General features: G+C 36.9%; 3 protein-coding genes across 3 annotated transcripts; 2 read left to right on the top strand and 1 right to left on the bottom strand.

Annotated features, from left to right (window-relative positions):
• The first annotated feature begins 293 nt into the window (after window positions 1–293).
• Window positions 294–6,417, top strand: LOC120483497 (interferon-inducible GTPase 5). The gene is made up of 4 exons (XM_039678549.2): window positions 294–509; window positions 728–806; window positions 4,919–5,486; window positions 5,692–6,417. Exons 3-4 carry the CDS (start codon window positions 4,919–4,921, stop codon window positions 6,318–6,320), a joined length of 1,197 nt encoding a protein of 398 aa, XP_039534483.2. The 5' UTR covers window positions 294–509; window positions 728–806; the 3' UTR covers window positions 6,321–6,417.
• Window positions 6,418–8,038: 1,621 nt separating this feature from the next.
• Window positions 8,039–12,316, top strand: ssr2 (signal sequence receptor, beta). The gene is made up of 6 exons (XM_039678553.2): window positions 8,039–8,171; window positions 8,877–9,034; window positions 9,152–9,250; window positions 11,068–11,176; window positions 11,651–11,728; window positions 11,848–12,316. The coding sequence occupies exons 2-6, from the start codon at window positions 8,877–8,879 to the stop codon at window positions 11,956–11,958; spliced, it is 555 nt and encodes a 184-aa protein (XP_039534487.1). The 5' UTR covers window positions 8,039–8,171; the 3' UTR covers window positions 11,959–12,316.
• A 142-nt stretch (window positions 12,317–12,458) lies between these two features.
• LOC120483496 (uncharacterized) lies at window positions 12,459–21,772 on the bottom strand. Its single transcript, XM_039678548.2, has 9 exons — window positions 21,664–21,772; window positions 19,595–19,797; window positions 18,026–18,201; window positions 17,784–17,873; window positions 15,075–15,252; window positions 14,709–14,975; window positions 13,400–13,724; window positions 13,047–13,195; window positions 12,459–12,970 (listed from the first exon to the last, which is right to left on the bottom strand). The coding sequence occupies exons 1-9, from the start codon at window positions 21,689–21,691 to the stop codon at window positions 12,803–12,805; spliced, it is 1,584 nt and encodes a 527-aa protein (XP_039534482.2). The 5' UTR covers window positions 21,692–21,772; the 3' UTR covers window positions 12,459–12,802.
• Window positions 21,773–24,241: the final 2,469 nt, after the last annotated feature.

Below are 24,241 nucleotides of genomic sequence, written 5' to 3'. Positions count from 1 at the left end.
CTATGTCTCCACAAGTTTTTACTTCTCCATTTTGACCTAAGTTCACAAGTTCCAAAAAATGAACTAGGCTTTTTTTCCATATGTTTATATTATAATTGCCACAACCATAGACAGCAATTATTTTATTGACGGGCAAAGTTTGCATAGAAATTTAAGATTTTTCCCATCCCATTTCCTTATGTTAAAACTCGTTTAAATGACCAAATACGAGGCCTCCTCGATGCTTTGTCAAACTGTCATTCAATGAACGTGTTCAGAACACTGCTTATCTCACTATTTAGACTGCTTAAATGGGTCTATGAACACCCCTCTGTGTTAAAGTGCATATTTCAACACATGGATAAATATTTATTTCCTATGGTGATGTGGCAGTGAAAGTGAAAGTATTTTTGGGAGGATGTCGCTCTGTTTTATAACCAGCAGCCTATAAAAGGTCTGCACAATAACAGGCATCATTTCAGATCTGCTGTCATTGTTTTCTTGCTGTGTGGATTGTACAGAAGATTTTGGTAAGAAAATTGTTTATAGAACTTGAAAAAATGTATCTTGTATAAATTTATTACAGTCTCCTTCAATGCTTATGTCAACTTATTTTAGAAGCTTTTTTTTAGCTATCAAATGTTACATCGAAAATGCCTGTTAAATCAATAAGGCTTTTTATTATAAGAGTAGACTACTTCATGTATTAATTTGCAGTGATTGGATATTTCAAACTTTTCTTTAACAGCGAATTTCACATTGGTGAAGGAAACAACAGCTCCTCTATTCTTAGTCTAACTTCCTGTCTCTCAGGCTCTGAAACAAAGGTAAGATTGAAAAGATAAAAGGGGTCTGTGTAATACTTTACAGTTCAGTTTTCAAACATACGGTTTTTCAAAAATGATTAAACATAAAATCTATGTTTATAGATTGAATGGAACCTATGGCTCCATTTGTCAAAACTACACAAAAAACAAACAAAAGAACTAAACTATTTTGACTCTTCTAAAAAGTTTGTGAAGTAGGCTATGCTCTACACACAAAACATTAAAGGACAACTCCGGCGCGAAATGAACCTTTGGTCTAATTACACATTGCTACCTAGTCAACCGTTATCTGAGATTTGTTTTCATGATTGCCGAATGTAAATAGTTTTATCTCTAAAAACAGTTTAGCCTATAACGCTAGTATAATGCTAGTATAGGGCATAGAGTAGTGACAAATAAAAATCGCTTGTTATTACCACTAACAAGGCTCAAAATAGCCCCACACCAACACGACAGCATAACAAGGGTCTCTACATTCAAACCGAAGCATTTGTCAGTGTCCATACAGTTTAATAAGAAGATATTTTATAGACACAGTCAACTTCGCGAATACAGGAAGAAGCCATCTTTGAAAAATAGTCCCTATCAGTCGATCTACGAGCGCCAATCCAAGTGCGCTGAACTGAGCAGAATCTCATATGGTCCGTTGTTTCCAGAAGAAACACAAACCGTTTACTTCCCTTCAATATGTACACGTAGCCTACTGTTTGCGCTCACCTTATCACCTTATTCACATCTCACCAGCGCACTTGGATCGGCGTTCGTAGATCGACTGGTCGAGACTATTTTTCCAAGATGGCTTCTTCCTGTATTCGCGAAGTTGACTGTGTGTATAAAATATCTGCTTATTAAACTGTATGGACACTGACAAAGTTCTCAATGCTTCGGTTTGAATGTAGGGACCCTTGTTATGCTGTCGTGTTGGTGTGGGGCTATTTTGAGCCTTTTTAGTGGTAATAACAAGCGATTTTTATTTGTCATTACTCTATGCCCTATATACTAGCATTATACTAGCGTTAAACTGTTTTTAGAGATAAAACTATTTACATTCGGCAATCATGAAAACAAATCTCAGATAACGGTTGACTAGGTAACAATGTGTAATTAGACTTAAGGTTCATTTAGCGCCGGAGTTGTCCTTTAAATGATTCCCCACATGAATAACCACACATGGATGTGAAAAATATAAAATGATTTGCTTGTTCAGTGTGCAGCAAGTTTACATGGAGTTTGTCACGTACATTCATGTGCACAAACCGACTGTGTATAGGGAATGTAATGAACCTTACAGTTATTGAAATGAACTGAATTAATTCTGAACTGATTTGAGCTGAATAGCTAACGTTACTGCTTGTTAAGCCTTGTTGTTCACACTACATGATTTTAAAACGTCGGGCTGAACTGTGTGGTTCACACTACATGACTTGCTTTCAGTGAAATCAGGAGTGTTCAAGTTGTTTAGCTGTTCACACCACACAACACAACGTGATTGATCCACAACAGGAGGTAACTCACTACACGAGCTGACAACGCACTAGATACAACCACGATCGGATGATAAGAGCAAATCATTTGTGACTCAATGAGAGCTGTTTCAGTACTATGGTACGGTCTAAATCCTGAAAATAATCAAATAAATAACGAGTTGACAACAACAGCTGTCACCCAACGATTCTATCTTGTCTACAAACCACATTTTGTCACGAAAAACCAGCAAGAAAACGAACCAGAAATGTACGCGAAACAGCACGTGCGCCAATACCAGAGAACACAAAACGTGAATATGGACGTCAGACAGAAACTAGTAGCCTACTGCACACTGTTTGCGTGACGATCTGCTCTGAAAAAAATGCAAAAAGTGAAAAAGTAAGATTTACCTGGTGTCCTCAACCCATGCGTTGCTATGATTGGCTGTACTCATGACATCACTGAGGTTGAGTCGCGCGACGGCTCTAGCAGGCTAGATATTTTTCTGGGCTCGGCGACGCGTCTGCTAGGCGTATGCGAGCGTTTTCGCTGCGTTTTTGGCTCTTTCATACTAACAGATTGGCAAGCGTTCATCGTCTGCTAATCACCCACGATTTGCAAGTGATAACACCCTGACCTGATTTGCAAATCGGGCATAAATCTGGCTTAAAATCCTAGTGTGAACTTGGCTTTTGACCTGCTTTACAGCAGAATTTGATTTTTTTTTTTTTACTATTGAGAAGCTGCTTTGAAATAATCTGTTTTGTGTTACAGTAAATGAGTGTGATAGGCCTATTTCAGCTCGTTCTCATTCCAAGGCGTCATATACTGACGCTTTTGACATTTCGTCTACATCCAACGCACATGGCACCCTTTAGCGTCAATATGAGACGCAGATATGGGTCAGAAGGCGCCTCCTAGTGGTCTAACCCTAACACTACCCCAGACTTAAACAATCTGTCCTTTGCATGCATGTGTATTGGGCATGCATACAGATAGCTAAACATTGTAAAAAGTGATAAAGAGGCTTCAATGACCACTCAGAGCAAGTCAATTTTCTTCTTTAGCCTACTTGAGAGCAATCATGTTGTTTCTCTCAATTTTACATTATTTTGTAAAAATAATAAACCGGGGTTATGGTCTGCAATTTGTTGTAAAACCTTCACTTTACAAGAGTGTGTTAATGTCATCAGCAGAAGGGAAGTGCAGCTCATAGTATTGTAGAGGAAGAAATAACCTCTTTATTGAGCAAAAGAGCTATCCGAGTTAGAGGAACACAGCCATCAGGGTTTTTACTCCCAGTACTTTGCATTACTTTGTTGTTTTCATTCACGGGCAACCCATGTCCCGGGAATAATGAATGTGGGGGCAGACCTCCTTGCACGAAACACTCAGTGTCCTCTATTCATCTCTCTGGCGAGAGACGGTGCACCTATGGGAGGGGATGCTCTGGCGCACGTGTGGCCAAACACACAACTGTACGCATTTCCTCCACTGAGTCTGATTTTTCCACCTTTAAGAAGGGTAAGAGAGTACGATCACTCAGTCATAATGATTGCCCCGAACTGGCCAGGAAAATTTTGGTTGACGGAGATAATTCAACTCCTTTGCGACCAGCCTATAGCCTCTCCCATTGCTCAGGGACCTACTTTCACCCAGCCCAGACAAAGTGACTCTTTGGGCCTGGCCTGTGAGAAGTTAAACTTCAGTGTGAAGGGTTTGCCTCCGAGGGTGATTGAAACAATTCAGAACGCACGAGTAGCTTCAACGCGCTCTGCACATGATCGGAAATGGACTGTGTTGGAGCGATGGTGCGTACACAGACATGTCATTCCTTTTTTCTGTTCTGATGCGGATGTGTTATGTTTTCTGCAGGAACTTTTGAATAAGGGCAGAGCCTTTTCAGATGTTAATCTTGCCGCAGATTCTGCGTGTCATGTGGGGATTGACAGAAACACTATAGGTCAACACCCACTTGTATGCAGGTTTATGAGAGGTGCACGGGATTTCAACAGGGTTTTGTTTCATGGGCTGATTCTCATAAATGGAAACCTATTTCGCATCAGCCCCTGGCCTGTCCCACTAGATAGTGTATGGACGGGTCCTGGATAGAGTTGAGAAAGGATATAGAATCCAGTTCCAGAATAGACCACCTAGTGGTATTACTCACACACTGGTATCTCCTGACCAGGAACAGGTGATGGAACATGAAGTCCAGTCTCTCCCCAAGATAGGGAATCCGGCCGGGTCATGCAACCGTTACTTCATAGTTCCAAAGAAGGATGGTGGAATGCATGCGTTCCATTAAAGTTCTTACGGTATTGAACAAATCTTTGAAGAGGTTTAGGTTTAAAATGTTAACTATGCCAATGTTCGTTAAACAAATCAGATCTGAGGGTTTGTAACGATAGATCTTAAGGATGCATATTTTCATAGTTCCATCATCCCACAACATAGGAGTTTCCTTGGATTCGCTTTTGGGGGAAAAGCTTAGGTTCTTCCTCATTAAATTGTGGAATAACTGTTAAAAAAAAATGGGCCAACATACAGAAAGGGACTTCTGAAATTTTAAACTGTTATTTGATGTAAAATCTTTTCGGCAGTTTCTTTTTATAACACTGTTGAAATTGACTGTACTTTTTTAGATGGCTACATTTGAAGATTATTGTATAATAACTCAGCAGGACCTGGAGGATATTAAAGATTCCATATCTACTCAGGATCTCCCATCAGCAATAAACACAATCAAAGAATACCTCAAACAGCAAGATCTTGTAGAACTTAACATCGGTGTGACGGGAGAGTCAGGTTCTGGAAAGTCCACGTTTGTCAATGCATTCAGGGGTTTAGGAGATGAAGATGAAGGCTCTGCTAAAACTAGCCCAGTGGAAACCACTATGGAGTCTAAATATTACCTTCACCCCAAATACAAAAATGTGAAGGTGTGGGATCTTCCTGGCATTGGAACACCAAACTTCAAAGCCGACGAGTATCTTAAACTGGTTCAGTTTGAACGCTATGATTTTTTCATCATCATTGCTTCGGATCGGTTCAGAGAATGCCACACTCAGCTGGCCAAAGAGATCACGAGAATGGGGAAAAAGTTTTATTTTGTTCGTTCCAAGATGGACCAATGCATTGATGCTGAGAAGAGGAAGAAGAACTTCGACCAGAAAAAGACGCTGGAGACCATCCGAAAAGATTGTGAAAATGGTCAGTTATTTTATTTTATGACAATGATTTGAAACAACAAAAAGTTTAAGATGTTTAAAATTGTTACATTGAAAAAAATGTAGTTTACTAATGTAAAAACAACAGTATTATTAAAGATTATATTGAAAAATATAAAAGAAAATATGGCCTATTTGTTTTAGATTTAATAAATCTCTTATTTCCTGATGCCCTTTCCTGTTTCTAGGTCTGCAAAAAATCGGTATAGAGGATCCTGTCGTGTTCCTGATCTCTGGATGGGAGCTCGGCAAGTATGATTTAAATCAGTTGCAGGAGAGGATGGAGAAAGAGCTCCCGCAGCATAAGAGACGTGTGCTGATGTTGGCTTTGCCGAATATTACACTGGAGATTAATGAGAAAAAGAAGAAAATTTTAGAGGCAAATATAGGAAAAGTAGCCTTGCTGTCTGCTTTTGTTGCAACTGTTCCTGTTCCCGGTCTTTCAGTTGCTGTGGATTTATATATTGTCAAAACAGAGATTGAAACGTACTACAGTACATTTGGTCTGGATGATCCATCCCTACAGAAGCTCTGTGAGAAATCTGGGAAGACCATTGAGGAAGTAAAGAGTCGGATGAAGTCACCTCTGCGTTTTGGGATAAACCCAACTTCAATATTATCTTTATTGGGTGCTGCATCACTGGTTGTGGCTGAAAATGCAGTTGAGTATGCTGCAAGCCTCATACCCATTCTTGGAACTGTGGTGGCAGGAGGATTGTCTTATCTGACTGTCTCAAGAATGCTGAAGAAAGCTCTGGATGACATAGCAGAAGATGCCATAACTGTGCTAATGGATTCAGTGGGAACTGATGTGTAAACGTGACAGAATGTGCCAGGATAGAAATTTACATGTAGCTGCCGCTTTTATGCAAACTTAATTTGAGGGGGAGAAAAAAGCAGGTTGTTTGTCAAAAAAAAAAAAGTGTTGTTTTAGATGGAGCAAATTTATGTTAGCTCAATAAACGCAATCTTGCATTTCTTTTCATTTGGTTTAAAAAAAATGGTATTCAGGTCTTTTGCAACATTTTTGTTTTTAGTCCAAGATAAATATAAGAGCTTATGTGCACATGTCTTCTCATGTCATCTTTAATGGTTTTAACAAATGAACCATAAACAAATTCACTCTGTTTTTATTTTATTTGCATCTCTGGATATAGCTTATACAGTATGTCATAATGATTGTCAAAACGTTTATCTGATAAAGGGTATGATTAAGGTGGGAAAAGAACCATCTGCACCACTTGTTCTTTAAAACAGTTGTTAAATTTGGTTCTTTTGATAAATATTTATTCACTTTATCGTTATTGGTCAATCAATTTTAAAGCAGTTTACTATTGCTGCATTTTGTATATTTAATTTTTTATAATTAAAAAAAACTGATGATGACTGCAATAGCAAGACTTGGATGAATTTTAAAGAATTCATATTCAAGATCTACAATCAACCATTAATACAGTGAAAGATTACCAGACTGTTGGTTCAATATTGGTGTGACGGGAGAGTCAGGTTCTGGAAAGTCCACGTTTGTCAATGCATTCAGGGGTTTAGGAGATGAAGATGAAGGCTCTGCTAAAACTGGCCCAGTAGAAACCACTATGGAGTCTAAAGATTACCTTCACCCCAATACAAAAATGTGAAGGTGTGGGACCTTCCTGGTATTGGAACACCAAACTTCAAAGCCGACAAGTATCTTGAACTGGTTCAGTTTGAACGCTATGATTTTTTCATCATCATTGCTTCGGATCGGTTCAGAATATGCCACTCTCAGCTGGCCAAAGAGATCATGAGAATGGGGAAAAAGTTTTATTTTGTTTGTTCCAAGATTGACTTTTGTTAAGTCTGGTTTGAAAGAACCTTTACTTGTTGTTTTGATTTATGTTCGAATGTTTCCTAAATCTGGAGATTTTGATAGATTGTTTGTTTGAGAACGAATTTCTCTATAGGCTATTCATATATTTAGTTTGGGTATATATCTTGACCCTGTAATGGTAATGTAATGGTGTTCACACAAATGTATCTAGCCTATTGTATGCACAAACAGTTAAATGCAAATGTTTTATAGGCTACATTTATATTTTTTTCCCTTTATTTTTCCCTTTTACTTTATTATGATTTAAGTATTAATATAGGTAATGTTTTGTGATTTCATATATATTATTATTTTATTTTTTTGCTTCTATGTTTTTTTTAACAATTGTGTAAAACAACATGGCAACAAACAGTAGGACAGTATGATCAGGTGCAAAAGTGCATTACATAAAGGAAGAAACAATGAAATAAGCAAATAAAACAAAATGTAAAAGAATAAGTCTTAATGTTTTTTTGCATTTTCACTTTTCATCATTTTAAGGGAATTTGTATATGAAAGAAGCTCATGTGATAAACTTACTTTCCACTTTCAGATATCTAGATTTGTGTATATAATATTTTACCAGAATAAGAATGTTACTGATAAAAAAAATAAAAAAAAATTGTCTTTGTCGCTACCGATTTTTTGCTTATCTTGTTTCAACTCTTGCAAAGTTCCACCCGAAGCAATAGGCGGCGCTGTGTGATTCAGCGTGTATCCGTACACACAGTGGACACGTCATGCTAGCGGAAGACTAAAATCATCTGCGCGTGCGTTGAACTGTCTTCGTGATTTTGAGCTTCAAACCAGCGGGCGAAGGTAAAGTGGCTGCTAAATTTTAAACTTGTATATATAAAAAAAAACATGTATATTCTGATAAGACTAATATACAAATACAATCACAGACCAAAGCGTTTTCATAAGTAAGCAGTAACTAAAACGTTGTCTGTATTACGTTAATAGTCTTTAGACGAATGCGAAGTACACGTAATCACAGTTTGTCACCTTGTTTAAATGAATAACTAAGAATTTCATCATTTTATTAATTTAATAGTTTTATTCTAGTGCATTACATACATTTAGCCGCGTAACTTCAGTACAGTAATGACGCTAAAATTCAGTAGTTTGAAGGGGATGTTGTGTGACTGGTGTTGTACACGTAAGCATACAAAATGAACTGTCTGTATTTTAAAAATATTAAATGTCAGTTTTAAAAGATGTCATATATTTATGAACAGGTCTCTGTATTATGCAGCCGATTTTTGACAACATCTGCCTTTTATTTGGGAAATTTCCTTCATCGTTCCTTGCATGGTGATGCTGCCTCTCATAGACTAACGTTACACTATATATTACAGCTCATCCAACTGTAAGACTGAGTATAAATTTATGTTTATTAACAATTGACTTCATTCTTTTAAATTGTCCTGTTTCTCAATTCCCCACTTCACACAGACGTAGTATTTTGCGTTAGAGGTAGCATTTTTGTTGTAACAAATATGAAATATTCCATTTCCCCCACAGATGAGGCTGCTGTGTATATTTGCTCTGGTTGCTGCGGTGAGTCTGGTGGCAGGGGAAGAAGGGGCTCGTCTTTTGGCCTCCAAGTCCCTGTTGAACCGATACGCTGTAGAAGGAAGAGACCTTACCCTGCAGTACAGCATCTACAATGTGGGCACCAGGTATTGTCCTGTTTCTCTCTGAAGTTAAGCACATCATTTTCAACAGATTGTGTTTACTAATAGAATGATTTATAATCTAGTTTATTGTATTGGATTAATTTTTGTTCTTTTGCCTAGTGCTGCCCTGGAGGTGGAGTTGTCAGATGATTCTTTCCCCCCTGAAGATTTTGGCATTGTCTCAGGAATGCTGAATGTGAAATGGGATCGAATTGCTCCGTATCCTCCTCCTAAAATCAACTTGTATATATATATATACACATACACAAACACACACTGATATACAGTGGGGGGGAAATCATTATTTGATCCCCTGCTGATTTTGTAAGTATGCCCATTTACAAAGAAATTAAGGGTCTAAAAAAAATTTTTTATGGTAGGTTTATTTTAATTGATAAAGACAGAATATCAACCATAAACTCCAGAAAACTGAATTATATAAAGGTTGCAAATTGATTAGCATTTGAGTGAAATTTGGATCCCCTACCAAACAGCAAGAATTCCATCCTCTCCACCACCATAGGCAAGACCAAAGAGCTGTCGAAGGACATCAGGGACACGATTGGAGACCTGCAAAAGGCTCTTTGGCTACAAGATCATCAGCAAGAAGCTTGGTGAGGAGGAGACTTGTTGATACCATTATTCGGAAATGGAAGAAATACAAAATAACCATCAATCGCCCTCAGTCTTGGAGCTCCATGCAAGATCTGATAATGAGAAAGGTGAGGGATCACCTCAGGACTACACAGGAGGAGCTTGTTAATGATCTCAAGGCAGTTGGGACCACAGTCACCAAGCAAACAATCGGTAACACTACATCGCAATTGGGTCACCAGCTCAAGAAGCCACATGTACAAGCCCGTCTGAAGTTTGCCAATGAACATCTAATGATTCAGAGAAGGCTTGGGAGGAAGTGCATTGGTCCAATGATGCCAAAGAGCTCTATTCTGGTCTCAACTTGTTGTTTTTGGAGGAAAATAAATGCTGACTATGACCCCAAAAGCACCATCCCTGAGGGCAAGCATGGAGGTGGAAACATTATGTTCTGGGGATGTTTCTCTGCTGGGTACAGGACTCCTTCATCGTATTCAAGGGCTGATGGACTGGGCCATGTACCATCAAATCTTGAACTAGAACCTCCTTCCTTCAGTCAGCACACTGAAGATGGGTCGTGGATGGTACTTCCAGCATGAAATGACCCAAAACATACCGCCAAGGCAACAAAGGAGTGCCTCAGGAAGCAGCACATAAAGGTTTTGGAGTGACCTAGCCGGACTCCAGACCTTAATCCTGCTGAAACTTCGAGTTGCAAAGCAACAGCCAAGAAACCTTAAGGATTTAGAGAGGATTTGTAAAGAGAAATGAACCAAAATCCTTCCTGAGACAAGAAATGTCTTACCTCTGTGTTTGCCAACAAGGGTTTCTCCACCAAGTACTAAATTATGTTTTGCTTTGGGATTAAATACTTCAAAAAAAATGATAGACCCTTCAATTCTTTGTAAGTAGGTAAACTTAGAAAATCAGCAGGGGATCAATTAATTATTTCCCTCACTATAGACCATTTCAAAAGATGTAAACAACACTGGCCCAGAAGCACTTCCTGTTTCAGTTTGTAACCGTTTTCTTTATTTCACATGTAAAGAAAACATCTTAAAGATGTTTGTTTAAATTTTTGATTCAGTTTTAAATGTTCTGTTGGTTGTATTTTTTCCCAGCTTTTATGTAGTGTTAAAAAACTGAAACAGGAAGTGCTTCTGGACCAGTGTTGTTTACATCTTGTGAAATGGTCTATATATAATACACACTCATTCTGTGTAGATCTGTAACATTTTAATATAAAAAATGTGTATATAAGATTTCACAAATTTTTCACTCTGTTTTGGTGCGTTGAGTACTTCACACTCTGTTAGTAATTTATTAAACCTTTAATCAATCACTTCTGTCTTTACTGATAGCACTTAACATCATCAGAACTGTCACAGACTGTCAGTATGCTTCATTTACTTTTGCAGATTGTTCCCTAACTCTCTCTATAGTGCCAGTAATGTTTCTCACACAGTGGTTCTGCGGCCACTGAAAGCTGGATACTTCAACTTCACCTCTGCCTCAGTGAGTTACCTGGCACAAGAAGGTGGACAGGTTGTGGTAAGTGGAGTCCTCCGATACCTTTCATATGCAAGTCAGTGATGCTTTTTTGAAACACTGCTGCTAGTGATTGCCGCTGCTTACTAATGTCTGCCGTACGGTTGTAAGCCCAAGTAGACGAGAACGCACATGACGTCACATTTTGTGAATTTTCAAGCCAATTCAGAACCGATTCCTCCCCACGCAATTGAGCCTACAGGCTGATAGAGGCAACTGTGGTGGACAGTCAAGGTGTCATTCTTTATGGTTTGCTATCTTACTATCTTAAAGATTAAGTAAACCTACACATAGCCCCTTTAATAATCTGACCATTGATTTTATTCTGATCACAGTAAATTAGGTCCATCAGAACGTAATATTTAATGTAATAAATTAAGAGAGAATGAGAGAATTGCACTATTTAAAAATGTGCATTATGTTGTATTCAAGTTACTGCTTGTTAAGTAAGTCTTTCTCATTCTTCACATCTCTCAGGTTGGTTACACTAGTGCTCCGGGTCAGGGAGGCATTCTCGCCCAGAGAGAGTTTGACAGACGCTTTTCTCCACATTACGTAAGTAATTCATCAATACTTTAATATGGAAAATGGAGTAAAGTGGCTGTAAATGTATCCTGTCCTGTAATGAAATTTAAGTGTAAAACTTTTTTTTATTTTTTTCTTCTATCTAATAGTTGGACTGGGCAGCTTTTGGTGTCATGACCCTTCCCTCAATTGGCATTCCTCTGCTCCTGTGGTACTCCAGCAAAAGGAAGTACGACTCACCTAAGAGCAAAAAGAACTGAGATATCAATTACAGGACAAAAACAGATCAGGGATCATTGTCTGAGTGTGGAGGGAGGGGGGTGTTGAGAATTATGGTGGGCTTAAAATGTTTTTGAATACATTTAATTACCCATATTGGGGTAAATGGTCAATGATTTAATCTGTTTTTAAGTAATGTTCTTCATCAGATTGGGGACAGAAGCATAAAGTAGGATCATTGACATTTGCTTTTGACGTTAAAACGGCCATTGCATGGCGGCCTCAGGTGCTCAATCTTGTTTTGTTTTATTTGTAATGATTCTCAGATGCTCAATGGATCTGTACAGCCCTTCGTGATCGGTGTAGGGCGAGTTTGGGGAAATAAAAGGTTTTACAGATGCTGTTGTGTCTGGTCACTTCTTATCATTGGTCAAAAGATTTTAGCAAACGCACTTGAGGCTATCATCAAACATTGGGTTGATTACAAATGACTAGAGGACTGCAATCCATATGAATTCATAAGAAACAAACAAAAACCGTAGAAAGTAATCTGAATTGTTTAATTAAAAATAAAATATCTGCTGTGTTTTTAAATCTTTGAATGAGTGACTGAATCTGGATATATTTTCATTGAATCAGGAAGTTAAATGACAAATCCCTTGATTTTCACAGATCATGGCTAAGACCTCCACAGGGAGGTCTGTATTCACAAACCTGCAGTTATATATAAGTTAAGTTATAAATGTATATACAAGTTATAAGTAATTGGTACAGATATGCATGCCATCCTAATGTTTATCACTAAGCTGTTTTTTACATTTATTTTGTCAAGTCTGTGAACTAAATGCTCCTTTGGTGAGTTTAGAGGTCTATCCAACCATTAGGTCAGCGTTTGTGGATTGGTGAAGGCAGTGATGGAGATGGTTTAGAGCTTGTAGGTCTCAGTGGAATCTGCTCATAAATCGAGCTGGAGGACTCATCCAGACGTGGCTGTTCTGAATGATGGAAACCAGGGTGCTGGGTCTGAGCCATTAGTGGGGACACGCTAAAACTCTGAGGAAAAAATGACAAATTTGATCATTTTTATAATAGACAACACTACTATACAGAATATTGCACATTACTTTACCTGCCCAGTTATCTCTGGTCGCAAAAGATCATGAGGAGATCTTGGGGGTGGTCTAAGAGGAAGACTAGGCCCGGGTCTTGGTACAGCGCCGCCTTCTTGGGCGCCCTTAATGTTCACCTCTGAATACAGATGATTTTTTGGAAGGTTCGCTAAGGAAAGGAAACAATGTACCAAATAAGTTTTATATATCTTTATATGCTTACTGTATATTATTTCACTGACTCTATTAAGTGTGTGTTTCTTGTGTAACCAGACTAGTTCAAATCATTCTTTAAGTATGAACTATGTAACAGGAAATGATTAAAATTAGCAAGTCTTGGGTGAGTTTTGATGCCTGTTTTTCTCATTCTTACCTACGTCTCCTTCCACCTGCCTCCTAAACCCCATGGCGTAACAGTCAATCTCCTCAGGACGGCTGCGTATGTGTGGCGTTTCCTCATAGGTGTGCAAGGGCTCCATTTGCCAGTACTTATTGTCTGCTGCTGTTGTGTCGAAGCTTGGGATGGATGAAGAGGTAAAAGCAGCTGTCGCTCCCTGTTGGTCTGGGTGAGGGTGGGCACTGAAGTTGGAGGTATTTTCTGATACTGCTCTAGGGGGTTTCTTAACTCGGGCATATGGGGCATCCACAGGAGGAGCTTGATCATCTGAGGGTCTTTCAGCAAGCTCAGAACTGCCATTCTAGCAGAGGGAAAATAAATAGTGTGATCTGTTAGTGTATAATATAATATCTTTCCCATTAAACACTTTTAAAAGTTACAAATGGAAAAAGTCATAGGAACTATATATATATATATATTATTATTTTTTTTTAAATATATATGCAAAATATACATATATTTGTATTAAATATTTATAATTATATTTTTACTTGGTACATTTTCATGAACTCAGGCTTCTATAACTTTTTTCTATTTCACTTTCATAATCTATTTCAATTCTACAATCATTTATCAAATGCCTTCTTTAAAACAAAACATAGGAATATGAAACAAAACAATAAATTTAGAAATATATTCCAAAGCATTCTTGAATTAGAACCATAACCATTTAAGTTTGGATTTTCATGTCTATGCAAATAAAAAATAAAAAAGTGACAAGATAAGAATCGATAAGAATAATTTGTTCATAATTCAGACTAATACACTGGTGGAGTTGGGTGTTTGTTTACTCCAGACATTTTCTTGACTTCATTTCACCATACATTCACAGTCATATATTATAGTATATTATAGTATTACATATTTAAATATGGTTCAAATGAAGGTCGCAATTTTTTTAAATCCAGCTCTATTTGCCAGGCAAAACTCTCCACCTTATGGTTGCCTGGGCGTTTCTATGTGGTTGATAAGGTAAGCACTAAGGAGCAATTTGTAGTTTGTTGTTATGTTGTCTCTATGGTGTTTTGGGTGGTTGCTAGGGTACAAGGCGGTGTGTAAGGTGATTGGCCTATTAGCCCAAACAAGTTGCTTAATTGACAAATGATCACAATTTTTTGATGATATTCATGTCCTCAGATAAGTTTAAATTAAGTCTGTTGGCTTTTTAAAATTATTGTTACTATTTATTTATTTTTTACTTGTATCATTCTGCAGTTATCATTATATCAGTTTTTTCTAAGAAATGTAAAAGAAAAAAAGTTTTTCATTGTCAGCAATTACTCACTTCTAAGCTAGGAGGCGCTGTGTCAGGTCCACAGTTGCACTCTGGCAACGAGTAGCTCTTTTTAACTGGTTTTCTCACGGCTGCATACTGCACAGTCTCTCCTGTAGCAGAAGTGAGCTGATTGCAGGGGTTTGTGGGTAGTGGAACAGCTGGACCGATGGCCATGGGCAGTTTTGTCAGCTCCTCTTGATCTGTTTCTTTTCCATTTCTCTCTGCTTCCCTTTCCTTCACCTTCCACCTATTCATTTCCTTAAAGCCACCACTATTCTAGATAACAAAAAAGACAGTACATGAAGTGAGATTACAGAAAAAAAAATCAAATTAATTACCCCCTCTCTGTATTAAATCGTAAAAGGGTGTGTATACCTGCGTACAAGGTACAGTCAACACCTCATTAAAGGGTCCCACATGATTATGGGTGTAGTAGCTGATTAGGCTGTCCAGGCTTCTATGATGGCTTTTCTCTCCAGCAATTAGAAATACACTACCAGATGCTCCACTCTCCTCCTCTTCAATGATAAAATGACGACATCTGTCCTCTCCTCTGGAGATTAAATCAATTTGTTAGTGACTCACTGAGATTATATATGTTGCAAATACTCCATACAGATACAATGACACCAAAATGTACTGTATTTCACAAGTTCACACTTAATTAGAAGGAGTAACGTTTAATGCGTATTTGGCATGCTGTCTGGGGGAGGGCTCCGAACTGATCTGACAAAACAAAACAAAGTGTTTGTTGCTGTTGATCGGCATCTGTCTACAATGTGAATTGGCCTCAAATGTCATTGATAACAAAACATTGACAACAACAAGTATAACAAAATTTCTTAGTAGTGTTTTTAAAACGAACGACTTCATGCAAGAAATTTAATTTGACGAATTTTCTAGTTTTTTTAAAGGAAAAAAATGACAGATAAAGTATTGAAAAAAAGTATCCAATAGAGTGCTGAAGTGATGATGTCACTTTGTAGGACAACTCAGAAGTTAGCGTCGCAGGGGTTCCCTCGATCGCAAAGCTATGCGTGCAGCATTTTCCGCATAGACTTTTGGAAAATGGCAAAAAATAAGATCTGTGTTCAACAAAGAGATGTGACCATTACACGTTTTGTCTATCAAGATAAAACTTTAAAAGTTAATCCAAAATGTATACATTTTGAAGCCTATATAAAGTTTAAAAAAACACAAGCAGACACAATAAAGTTTAAAAAAAAAACACAAGCAGGTTATAACTGCTATGCTTTATGTCATAGGTCCAAACGTGAAAATATTTAGAGCCTTTGTTCACCACAGACCTTTTTTCAGGCGATTTAGCAAAAACCCGCTAAAAAAAAAGCTAAAATGCTAACTCACTTCCGCGTCTTGGCCTACAAAGTGACGTGATAACTTCGGCACTCTATGGCCATTCCAAAAAATACTCAGAAAAATGGAAGTGTGAGCAGATGATATGCTGTACACAACAACTGACATTTTTCTTTTTTGTTAGCTTACATTCACACCAGAGAACTGTTATGAGTCGTTTGAATCATTGACTCGACCTGATTCATTCATTCACTGATCTCTTGCTGGAACAAAACAATGGTGCTTTGTCCGAATAAGGCTGCATACGGTATCTCGACTTCCGTCATCTAAATTTGGAGGATCCTTGGAAGGCAGCCTTTGTTTCGTATTCTTCATTTAAGCTAAATTTAAAGAATGCAGCAAGTCTATTCTTCATACCCACAATCCTTTGCACATATTCCAATTCACAAAAAGAACTAATAGTTCCTGGTAATGGGCTATATGCACGCATAAGTTCCGCATTTGATGTAAGGATGCTCGTCCATTTCCGGTTGTGTAGATTAAAGAGGAGGAAAACCGGAGAAAACGGGATTATGGCAGAGTCTTCAATATTTACTGTCCTCCAGTCTTTGAAACGAAACGTACATACGTTTAGATGTAATTTTATATATAGTTATGTTTATTTAATATAATTTTAAAAAGAAGCATAAACACAACGAGGGGTGTCTGTTTTATCTGTTTTTGTGACTAACGTTTCATTAGTATAACCATGGAGTATAAAATTCAATATAAATTCTCGGTATTGCATTGGACTCTATGATCGGCGGAAGTTATCGAGCATCCCTAATGCTTCACCGGAAATACTGCCGTGCATAGAGCCTAAAAAATGACAGAAAATGTTCTCCCTTTAATGTTAATGGAGTCAGTCAAAGATGGAGAGACTCAAGAAGAAGTGACAACATGTATAATGCAACAGGACGTCTCTGAATGGTTAGTTGATGAATTTATGTTGCTGATGTGGAGTTAACTATCTTCGATTAGTATATTCTGTCATGGTAATGTATAAATTGCTTGTATAGGAACTGTTGTGAGATGCACACAGAGTGACTTTCAATTGTATGTGAAAAAATGGATGCTAAAGTTTGAGCTGACTCATAAATGTACTCTTATACAACCACTCTTCCTCTTCTCAACATGGACTGCGTGTTCCCGGGGGCGGGGTTTATGTATATTTTTGGGTTGGTGATGTCACTAACCCAGGAGGAATGTTGTGTAGTCACTATCAGTCCTTTTCTTTAAAAGCAAATATCTTCCTTTGCTTTAAACTTTCAAACAGCAACAGTACGCGCTAACTAAAGTTAGAAAAGTGAAATCATACTTTACCACCCCTTTAAGGAACAAACCACCACTATGTGTTTCACAATGGTTGATGCTGATTTTTGCTTTGTTTAGAACTATTTTAATTAGCAGAGCAAAAATCGACAATGTAAACGACAACATCCAAAATGTAAGTTACTCAATATTTACTATATGTTTATTTAACTACTTTTAAATCCACATCATTAAGGCCCAATCACACCAAGGACATATATAACTACAACTATAAAGTTTTGATAATTGTTCTAATAGGGAATGTGGTATGTGATGTAATATAGGTTAGTTATTGATTTAGTTCTCTTAGTAGTTACTATTTTTAGTGTAAACAGGCCTTGAGAATGACATTTTAAGAATGGTTTTCATTTTCCAAAATACGTATCAGGCAACCAACCGTATGAGTTAAAGTAGGCCTACCTGTAAGACAACACAAAGCCTATCTTTGACTCGCTGAGCCTTAACAGGAAACAGCCTTGCGGCTTATCCTCCAGCAGCTGCTCCGCTTCCCTGAGAGAGTGAGAATGGCAGGTTGTGTGAAAATCTAAACCCAAAAATATGTGTTTGACACTGTTTCACACCTGTACGCGTGCAACTTTGCTTGTGCACCTGTTTTTTTCTGTAATGTTTTTGACAGAATATTTTGATGTGGGTGTAGTAACCTGCGTGTAGCGAAACCGTGGAGCCAGCATGGGAGAGGCTGTCCGGGTGTGTGCAGTCGAGGCAGCTGCGTCCTTTCGAACCACAGCAGAGTGTGAGCTCGCAGAGATGAAGTCAGGGCCTCCAGGGGCCCCACGGGACCCAAAACCAGAGCAGGGTCTATTCGCTTCACTGTCGGCTTTAACAGAGAAAATACAAGTATGATGTCATTTAAATGTCAAACCATTTCACATGTACCTAGACTCAAAAGGCTATATATACGTAGAACCCATAGGGTTCTTGACTCAAAAAGGTTATACAATGTCATAAATAATTGCATGAAACTTTTACGTTTAACAGATTGTTTCAATAGTGATAACGTGGGTTTACGAGCTGTTTAATTCATAAAATGTAACCAAATGAATTATCTAATTAAAAATAATCCATAAAATCACCACATGATGGGAACCCCTAAAGGTTCTATAATATGAAGATCCTGACAGAAACCTTTGAGGTACAATATAGAACCAATATAGAATATATGCAAATAATATTTACAGGCCATATGGCTCTGTTATTAAAGCAAACATTCTTGTCGACAGCGCACGATAGACGTTAAAGGAGTAGTTCACTTAAAAAAAAACTTTTGCTGATAATTTACTCAACCCCATGTCATCCAAGATGTCCATGTCTTTCTTCAGTTGAAAAGAAATTAAGGTTTTTGATGAAAACATTACAGGATTTTCTCTATATAATGGACTTCATTGGGAACCAAATGGTTCAAGGTCGAAATGAGAGTTTCAGTGCGAAACCAGACGATGAATAAGGGTCTTATCTAGCGAAACGATTGGTCATTTCGAAAATAAATAAGACCGATCATTTCGCTAGATGCGACCCTTATTCATCGTCTGGTATCGTTTAAAGCCCTTTGAAGCTGCACTGAAACTGTCATTTTGACCTTGAACCATTTGGTCCTCAATGAAGTCCATTATGTGGAGAAAATCCTGGAACTTTTTCATCAAAAACCTTAATTTCTTTTCGACTGAAGAAAGAAAGACATGGACATCTTGGATGACATGGGGGTGAGTAAATTATCAGCAAAAGTTGTTTTTAAAAAATGAACTACTTCTTTAAACACCACAAGAAATCTAACCAGTTATTTTTCATCAATTATTTGAGACTACTTAAAATATTGTATATAATGTATTTGGCCTAAAACTTAAAAGCGTTGGTTTTGACCTTGTTGCTGTACTGACCAGGTGATTATTTCTTTGCTTCAAAAGGCTCTTGAGAGAGATAATGTAGGGCAGCAGAACCGCTGACAGAAGTCATCTTGTTTTGAGGAAATTGTAGCGTATGCATATTTTATCTTTGAGGGCATTGGAAGGTTTTTGCAAACCCCAAATGTTTTTTTCAAATGCATCTCAGAAAATGTATATTATATTAATGTATAAATGAGAGGTACTATGGGTATTTTAATATGTTAAGCATTATTTCAATTCAATATTGTGATTTTGTTTAAAGCTATTTCATGGAACAGGGCTTTTCAAACTTTTTAAGTCATATCTACATATCTATGACTTGACATTCACCTCATTTTCCTTCTGCTGGCCCTGGTGTAATTGCTCAGCCTCTTGTTGTGCTGCGGGACGACCCTTTATGCTCCGCCGGGGTTTTACTGGAGGTTTCTTGGTTGTGGGATTGTTCTCTGGAGCTACAGATGGACGTGGCTTTGGTATTGGGTGATGGACAGAAAAAGCGCTCAGTCGCTCTTCTCTCTGCTGAGATTCAGCATCTGTACAGCAATAAACACACTCATTGTCACACAAAATAAGGGCAGTTTGGTCATTAAAGCAGACAGTATTTAAAAACAGTAAATAAAAAAGATGAACAAACTGAATTTGTTAAAATTATTATCACTATCCACTTCTTTCGATATTTACAAATGAGAAGTTATCTTCTATTGAATACTATAAACAAGGTGGGAAAACAAATGCGCTTGATAGCATTGCATTGAAGCAGCTGCATTGAAAAGTAAAACTATGACATATATTTATGAGCAAGTTTCAGCAAATAATAGGCTAGAGGTTTAATAAATATTAAACAAAGTTGGGAACTTGACTTTGGTGTTACACTGGAAGAATAGATATGGGGCAAAGTATTAGAACATGCTAGACAAATTACTAAATCAAACAAATTATATGAAATACAATATTTGTGGATACATATTTATAATATGGCAATATGTCCTCTAATTGCATCATTCTGGTCTTCGGTTATTCAGGAAATTGAAAAATCGTTTGGGATTAAAGTGCTCCTGGATCATAGACTGTGTATCCTATAGTGTAAACAATTGTGTAATGGAAACAAAAATAATATCCATAATGTTGTAGGCTATGCTGCAGTGCTCGCCATTCCATTCATGTTTGGATTAAAGAACGCTCCCCTATTTAACTCTTGGCGTGAAAAACTCGTCACTGAAAGATGGCATAATGTACTAGCCTACTTTTGTAAATGATTCCTCCTCTTAAAGACTATTTTGGACGTGAATGGCAAGCAATAACATGTATTAACATGGATTAAAAACAAGAAGTGTAGGCCTACATTTATTGTATTCCCATGCGATATTTATGTGCGATACTACATTGACATAAAAATTGAAATTTACGTTGCTAAAAACTAAATTTCAAAGTAGTAGACCTGTAATAATCATTTATTTGTTATTATTTACTGTTTTAGAGGGGAAAATATGTGAAAGTAAACAGTTACGATATAATAACAATAATAAAGCCTTCGGTCTGCTGCTGATTTGAATTTCCTTTCAAATCTATTTATCCGTAAATGGATTCAGATTTTTTAATATTAACTTGTAGATTTTAGTATCTAAATAACAGATGTCAGTGTGTGAGCTTAAAAAGTTAACAGTTAGAATCACACTACAGTCAGGCTCAAAATAAAGCCTTCAAACGGAAATGTCACTTTTTAACATGCACGTCACCAACATGCATATCTGTAGAACTCATAGACATCAAACAAATCAGCAAAAGTAATAATGTTGCAAATATCACATGCTCCGTAACACTAATGCCGTTGAAAGATTTATGCAACAGTCAGAATCAGTTGATGTGTCTGAGAATTATTGAGGATAGGTTTATTATGTAGATTTGTGTTGATGTTTTGTACAAGCTTTTTTTGTTGCAATTCTATATTAATGCTGGATTGCCTTTAAACTATATCAACACATTAAAATAGAATAAGCTGCACATGCACAGCCTGAGCACCATATAGCTTCATTCTGATCATAAAACATGTTCCACTAATAACAATACATTATGCATAATTGCATGCAACTAAACCAAACCAAACCAAATCCTAAGCCTATATAGTAAGTATGGATTTACTTAATATTCAGTACTTAATTACAGTGTAGAAAAGACACCTTAAAATAAAGTGGAATCAAAAGTATGTTTAACTTCACAAAATGATCAAATGCAAATGTATAACCTTCACAAAATAACAGTTGTTTCTAGTAACGTCAGTATACACGTAAACACAACATCTCAAAACTAGGATTGTGTTTTGTTATTTCTATACTAAAACGGTCAATTTCTACCTGAAAGAATAAATATGTAAGTTCAAAAACTGGTGAGAAATAGCTGACCTTTAATTTTTTGGTAGTCAAAGTCCATGCTGAAGCGCAGGATGTAAATGTACCTCTTCGTATCAGATCATGGGTGTTTCTGCCTCATCCTGTTTAAATGCATGTGTGTGAAAGAGAGAAAGAAAGCGGCAAATAAAAGGTCATGAGCACATAACCAATGGTAAACTGCAACTGTTTGTGATTGCGTGCAGATGTGAAATATACAGCTAAAGCTTAAATAAACAACCGGACCAAAATTACATTGATTTTTAAAAAGCTGCCATGCATGCAATATGCCAGAATTTATTTATTTTTACTCATTTGAACTACCAGCACACAATTACCAAATTCTTCAGAACCAATCCAATTGAAAAGATGTGTATCTTTGAAAAGATATCTATTAATATTAGGCTAATATCAAATTGATGTCTAAAAGTGGAGCTCCTCTTAAAACTACTCATTTTACTGTGTTATGATTTTTTTAGGTTGATGGATGTCTGTCAACAGAACACTAAATCGTCTTGTTTAAAAATCTCTTCTATGTTCATCACAAATTCTGTCAATCTGTATATATGTGCACGTTTATTTATGTCTTAGCACAGTGAGTGTGTTGGGGTGAGAGAGAGAAGAGGCAGTTGAGGAGTCATGTGACGTCGTGACTTGCTCACCACACAGGATGAGAAAGAACCTCAATGAACAAGAGAGGTGAGGAAAATAAAGAAGACAAAAGAGATATAGTTACTAATGGGGTTAGAGTAGATGCACCTAATTAAGTTTCTTTAAATTTGACAGAAAAGCCACATTTCTTTATGTGATACATAACGAGTCATTATTGACCTTCTCTTTCTCTAGTTTTTTTTTTCTGTAGGCCTATTTATTGTAAGCCTATATTATTTTAATTCATTATTTAACATTAGTTTACTACCTTTGTTAATGAACTAAGATTGAACAATAGGCCTACTTCGCATTTATTAATCTTAGTTAACGTGATTTTGAAACATTTAGCCTACTAATAAGTTATTAAAGTCAAAGGTTGTTTTTGTTAACTGTGAACTAACATGAACAAACAAATGAACAGTTGTATTTTTATTAATAACATTAACAAAGATGAATAGCCTACTGTAACAAATGTAGACTATATGCTCATTGTTAATTCATGTTATAGTTGATATTTACTAATGTTAACTAATAAACCTTATTGTAAAGTGTTACCGTGAAATTATATATTATTTAGTAGTTATTAATTCCGAAAATAATTTTCATGTAACAATATTTCTACGTTTGTGTCTGTTTTTATTTATTTTATTTTTACAGTTACATGATACCTCCACTAGATGGCCCACTTACATTAACATTGAGAATGAAATTCGGCACGAGACAGGAATGAAAATTGCCTGTCACTCTTTGCACTCGACAATAAACAATAGCAATAAGTCATGCATACCAAATTATATACAACGGATTTATTTTGTGCTATTGTCATGCGTATTGTTCCATCTTACAATGCGTTCCTTGCCATCTGATTCAAAACGTCTGTTTCAAAATCGCGTTAGAACAGTCTATGTCCAGACTCCATAGCTTAGTCCACTGTAATTCTTGCCTGAAATGTTACGATCACCTTAACTAATGTTCCGATAGCCTAATTGTCTGACTTGTTCCGATTTTTCTGACTTGTTTGAAATGAGTCCGTTTTTGTTCTGTTGCAGAACATGAATGCAGCCTCAATATATCAACAGTGAATTCCAGATGTTTTATGGAGCTGCAGAGTTACCTATGATACATCCTACATCCACCCCCTGTTCTTCGTTTGAGGTGTGCTGTGGCAAGCTGTTTTAACATGTAGTCTTGAAAACTAGTGCGTATGCTAGGCTACTATTGATTGATTGATTTAATATTAAGTAATTCTATGACAACCCACTAATATATTATTGAATTTAGTAACTATTCAGGCAGTACTTGTTTGTTGATGTTAATATTCCCATATTAAAAAGTTCATTTTAGCAGGTGATTGTTTTCGATGTCATTTGTAACTATTCATTCATTTACTAGTCACTATCTCGAAGTGAATATTTGTCTGTGGTTCAGATATCAACAATTCACTTCCAACTATATATTCCAAATTCTGATACACATTCCACTTTTACTAATATGCTATTAATTACTACAACTTGGTTACTTTTTTGACATTTACTTTTTTATCAGATTACTGGTATATATTTATGTACTTGTATCTTTTCACCAACATATCTTATAAGTATAGGCCTAATTAAAGGCACACTATGCAAGCTTCAAAGTCATTTCGGTGGTAAACAAACTCATAGGGCAAATCGTCCTGGTAGTAAAGCTTTTGGGGGGTGTTTTTTCCAGTTTTGGGGGCACTGGAAAAACCAGCAATGCAAGTTTGAGAGGAGCGCTCCTGACAAATCTCACGAGAATAACGACATGCTTTATACGGCAACGACGTCACACACATCAACAACAACAACATATGAATCATGAAGACACTTACGTGATACTCGGCGATGGAAAAAGAGAATGAGCTCTCTCTCATCAAAACCTTAATATGTTAATCACAGTCTATATCAAGCAGGGACATGTT

The sequence above is a fragment of the Pimephales promelas genome, chromosome 18, assembly GCF_988280905.1.
Source record: "Pimephales promelas chromosome 18, fPimPro1.hap1.1, whole genome shotgun sequence".
Classification (NCBI taxonomy): domain Eukaryota; kingdom Metazoa; phylum Chordata; class Actinopteri; order Cypriniformes; family Leuciscidae; genus Pimephales; species Pimephales promelas.
This window is presented reverse-complemented; position numbering and strand designations above follow the sequence as displayed.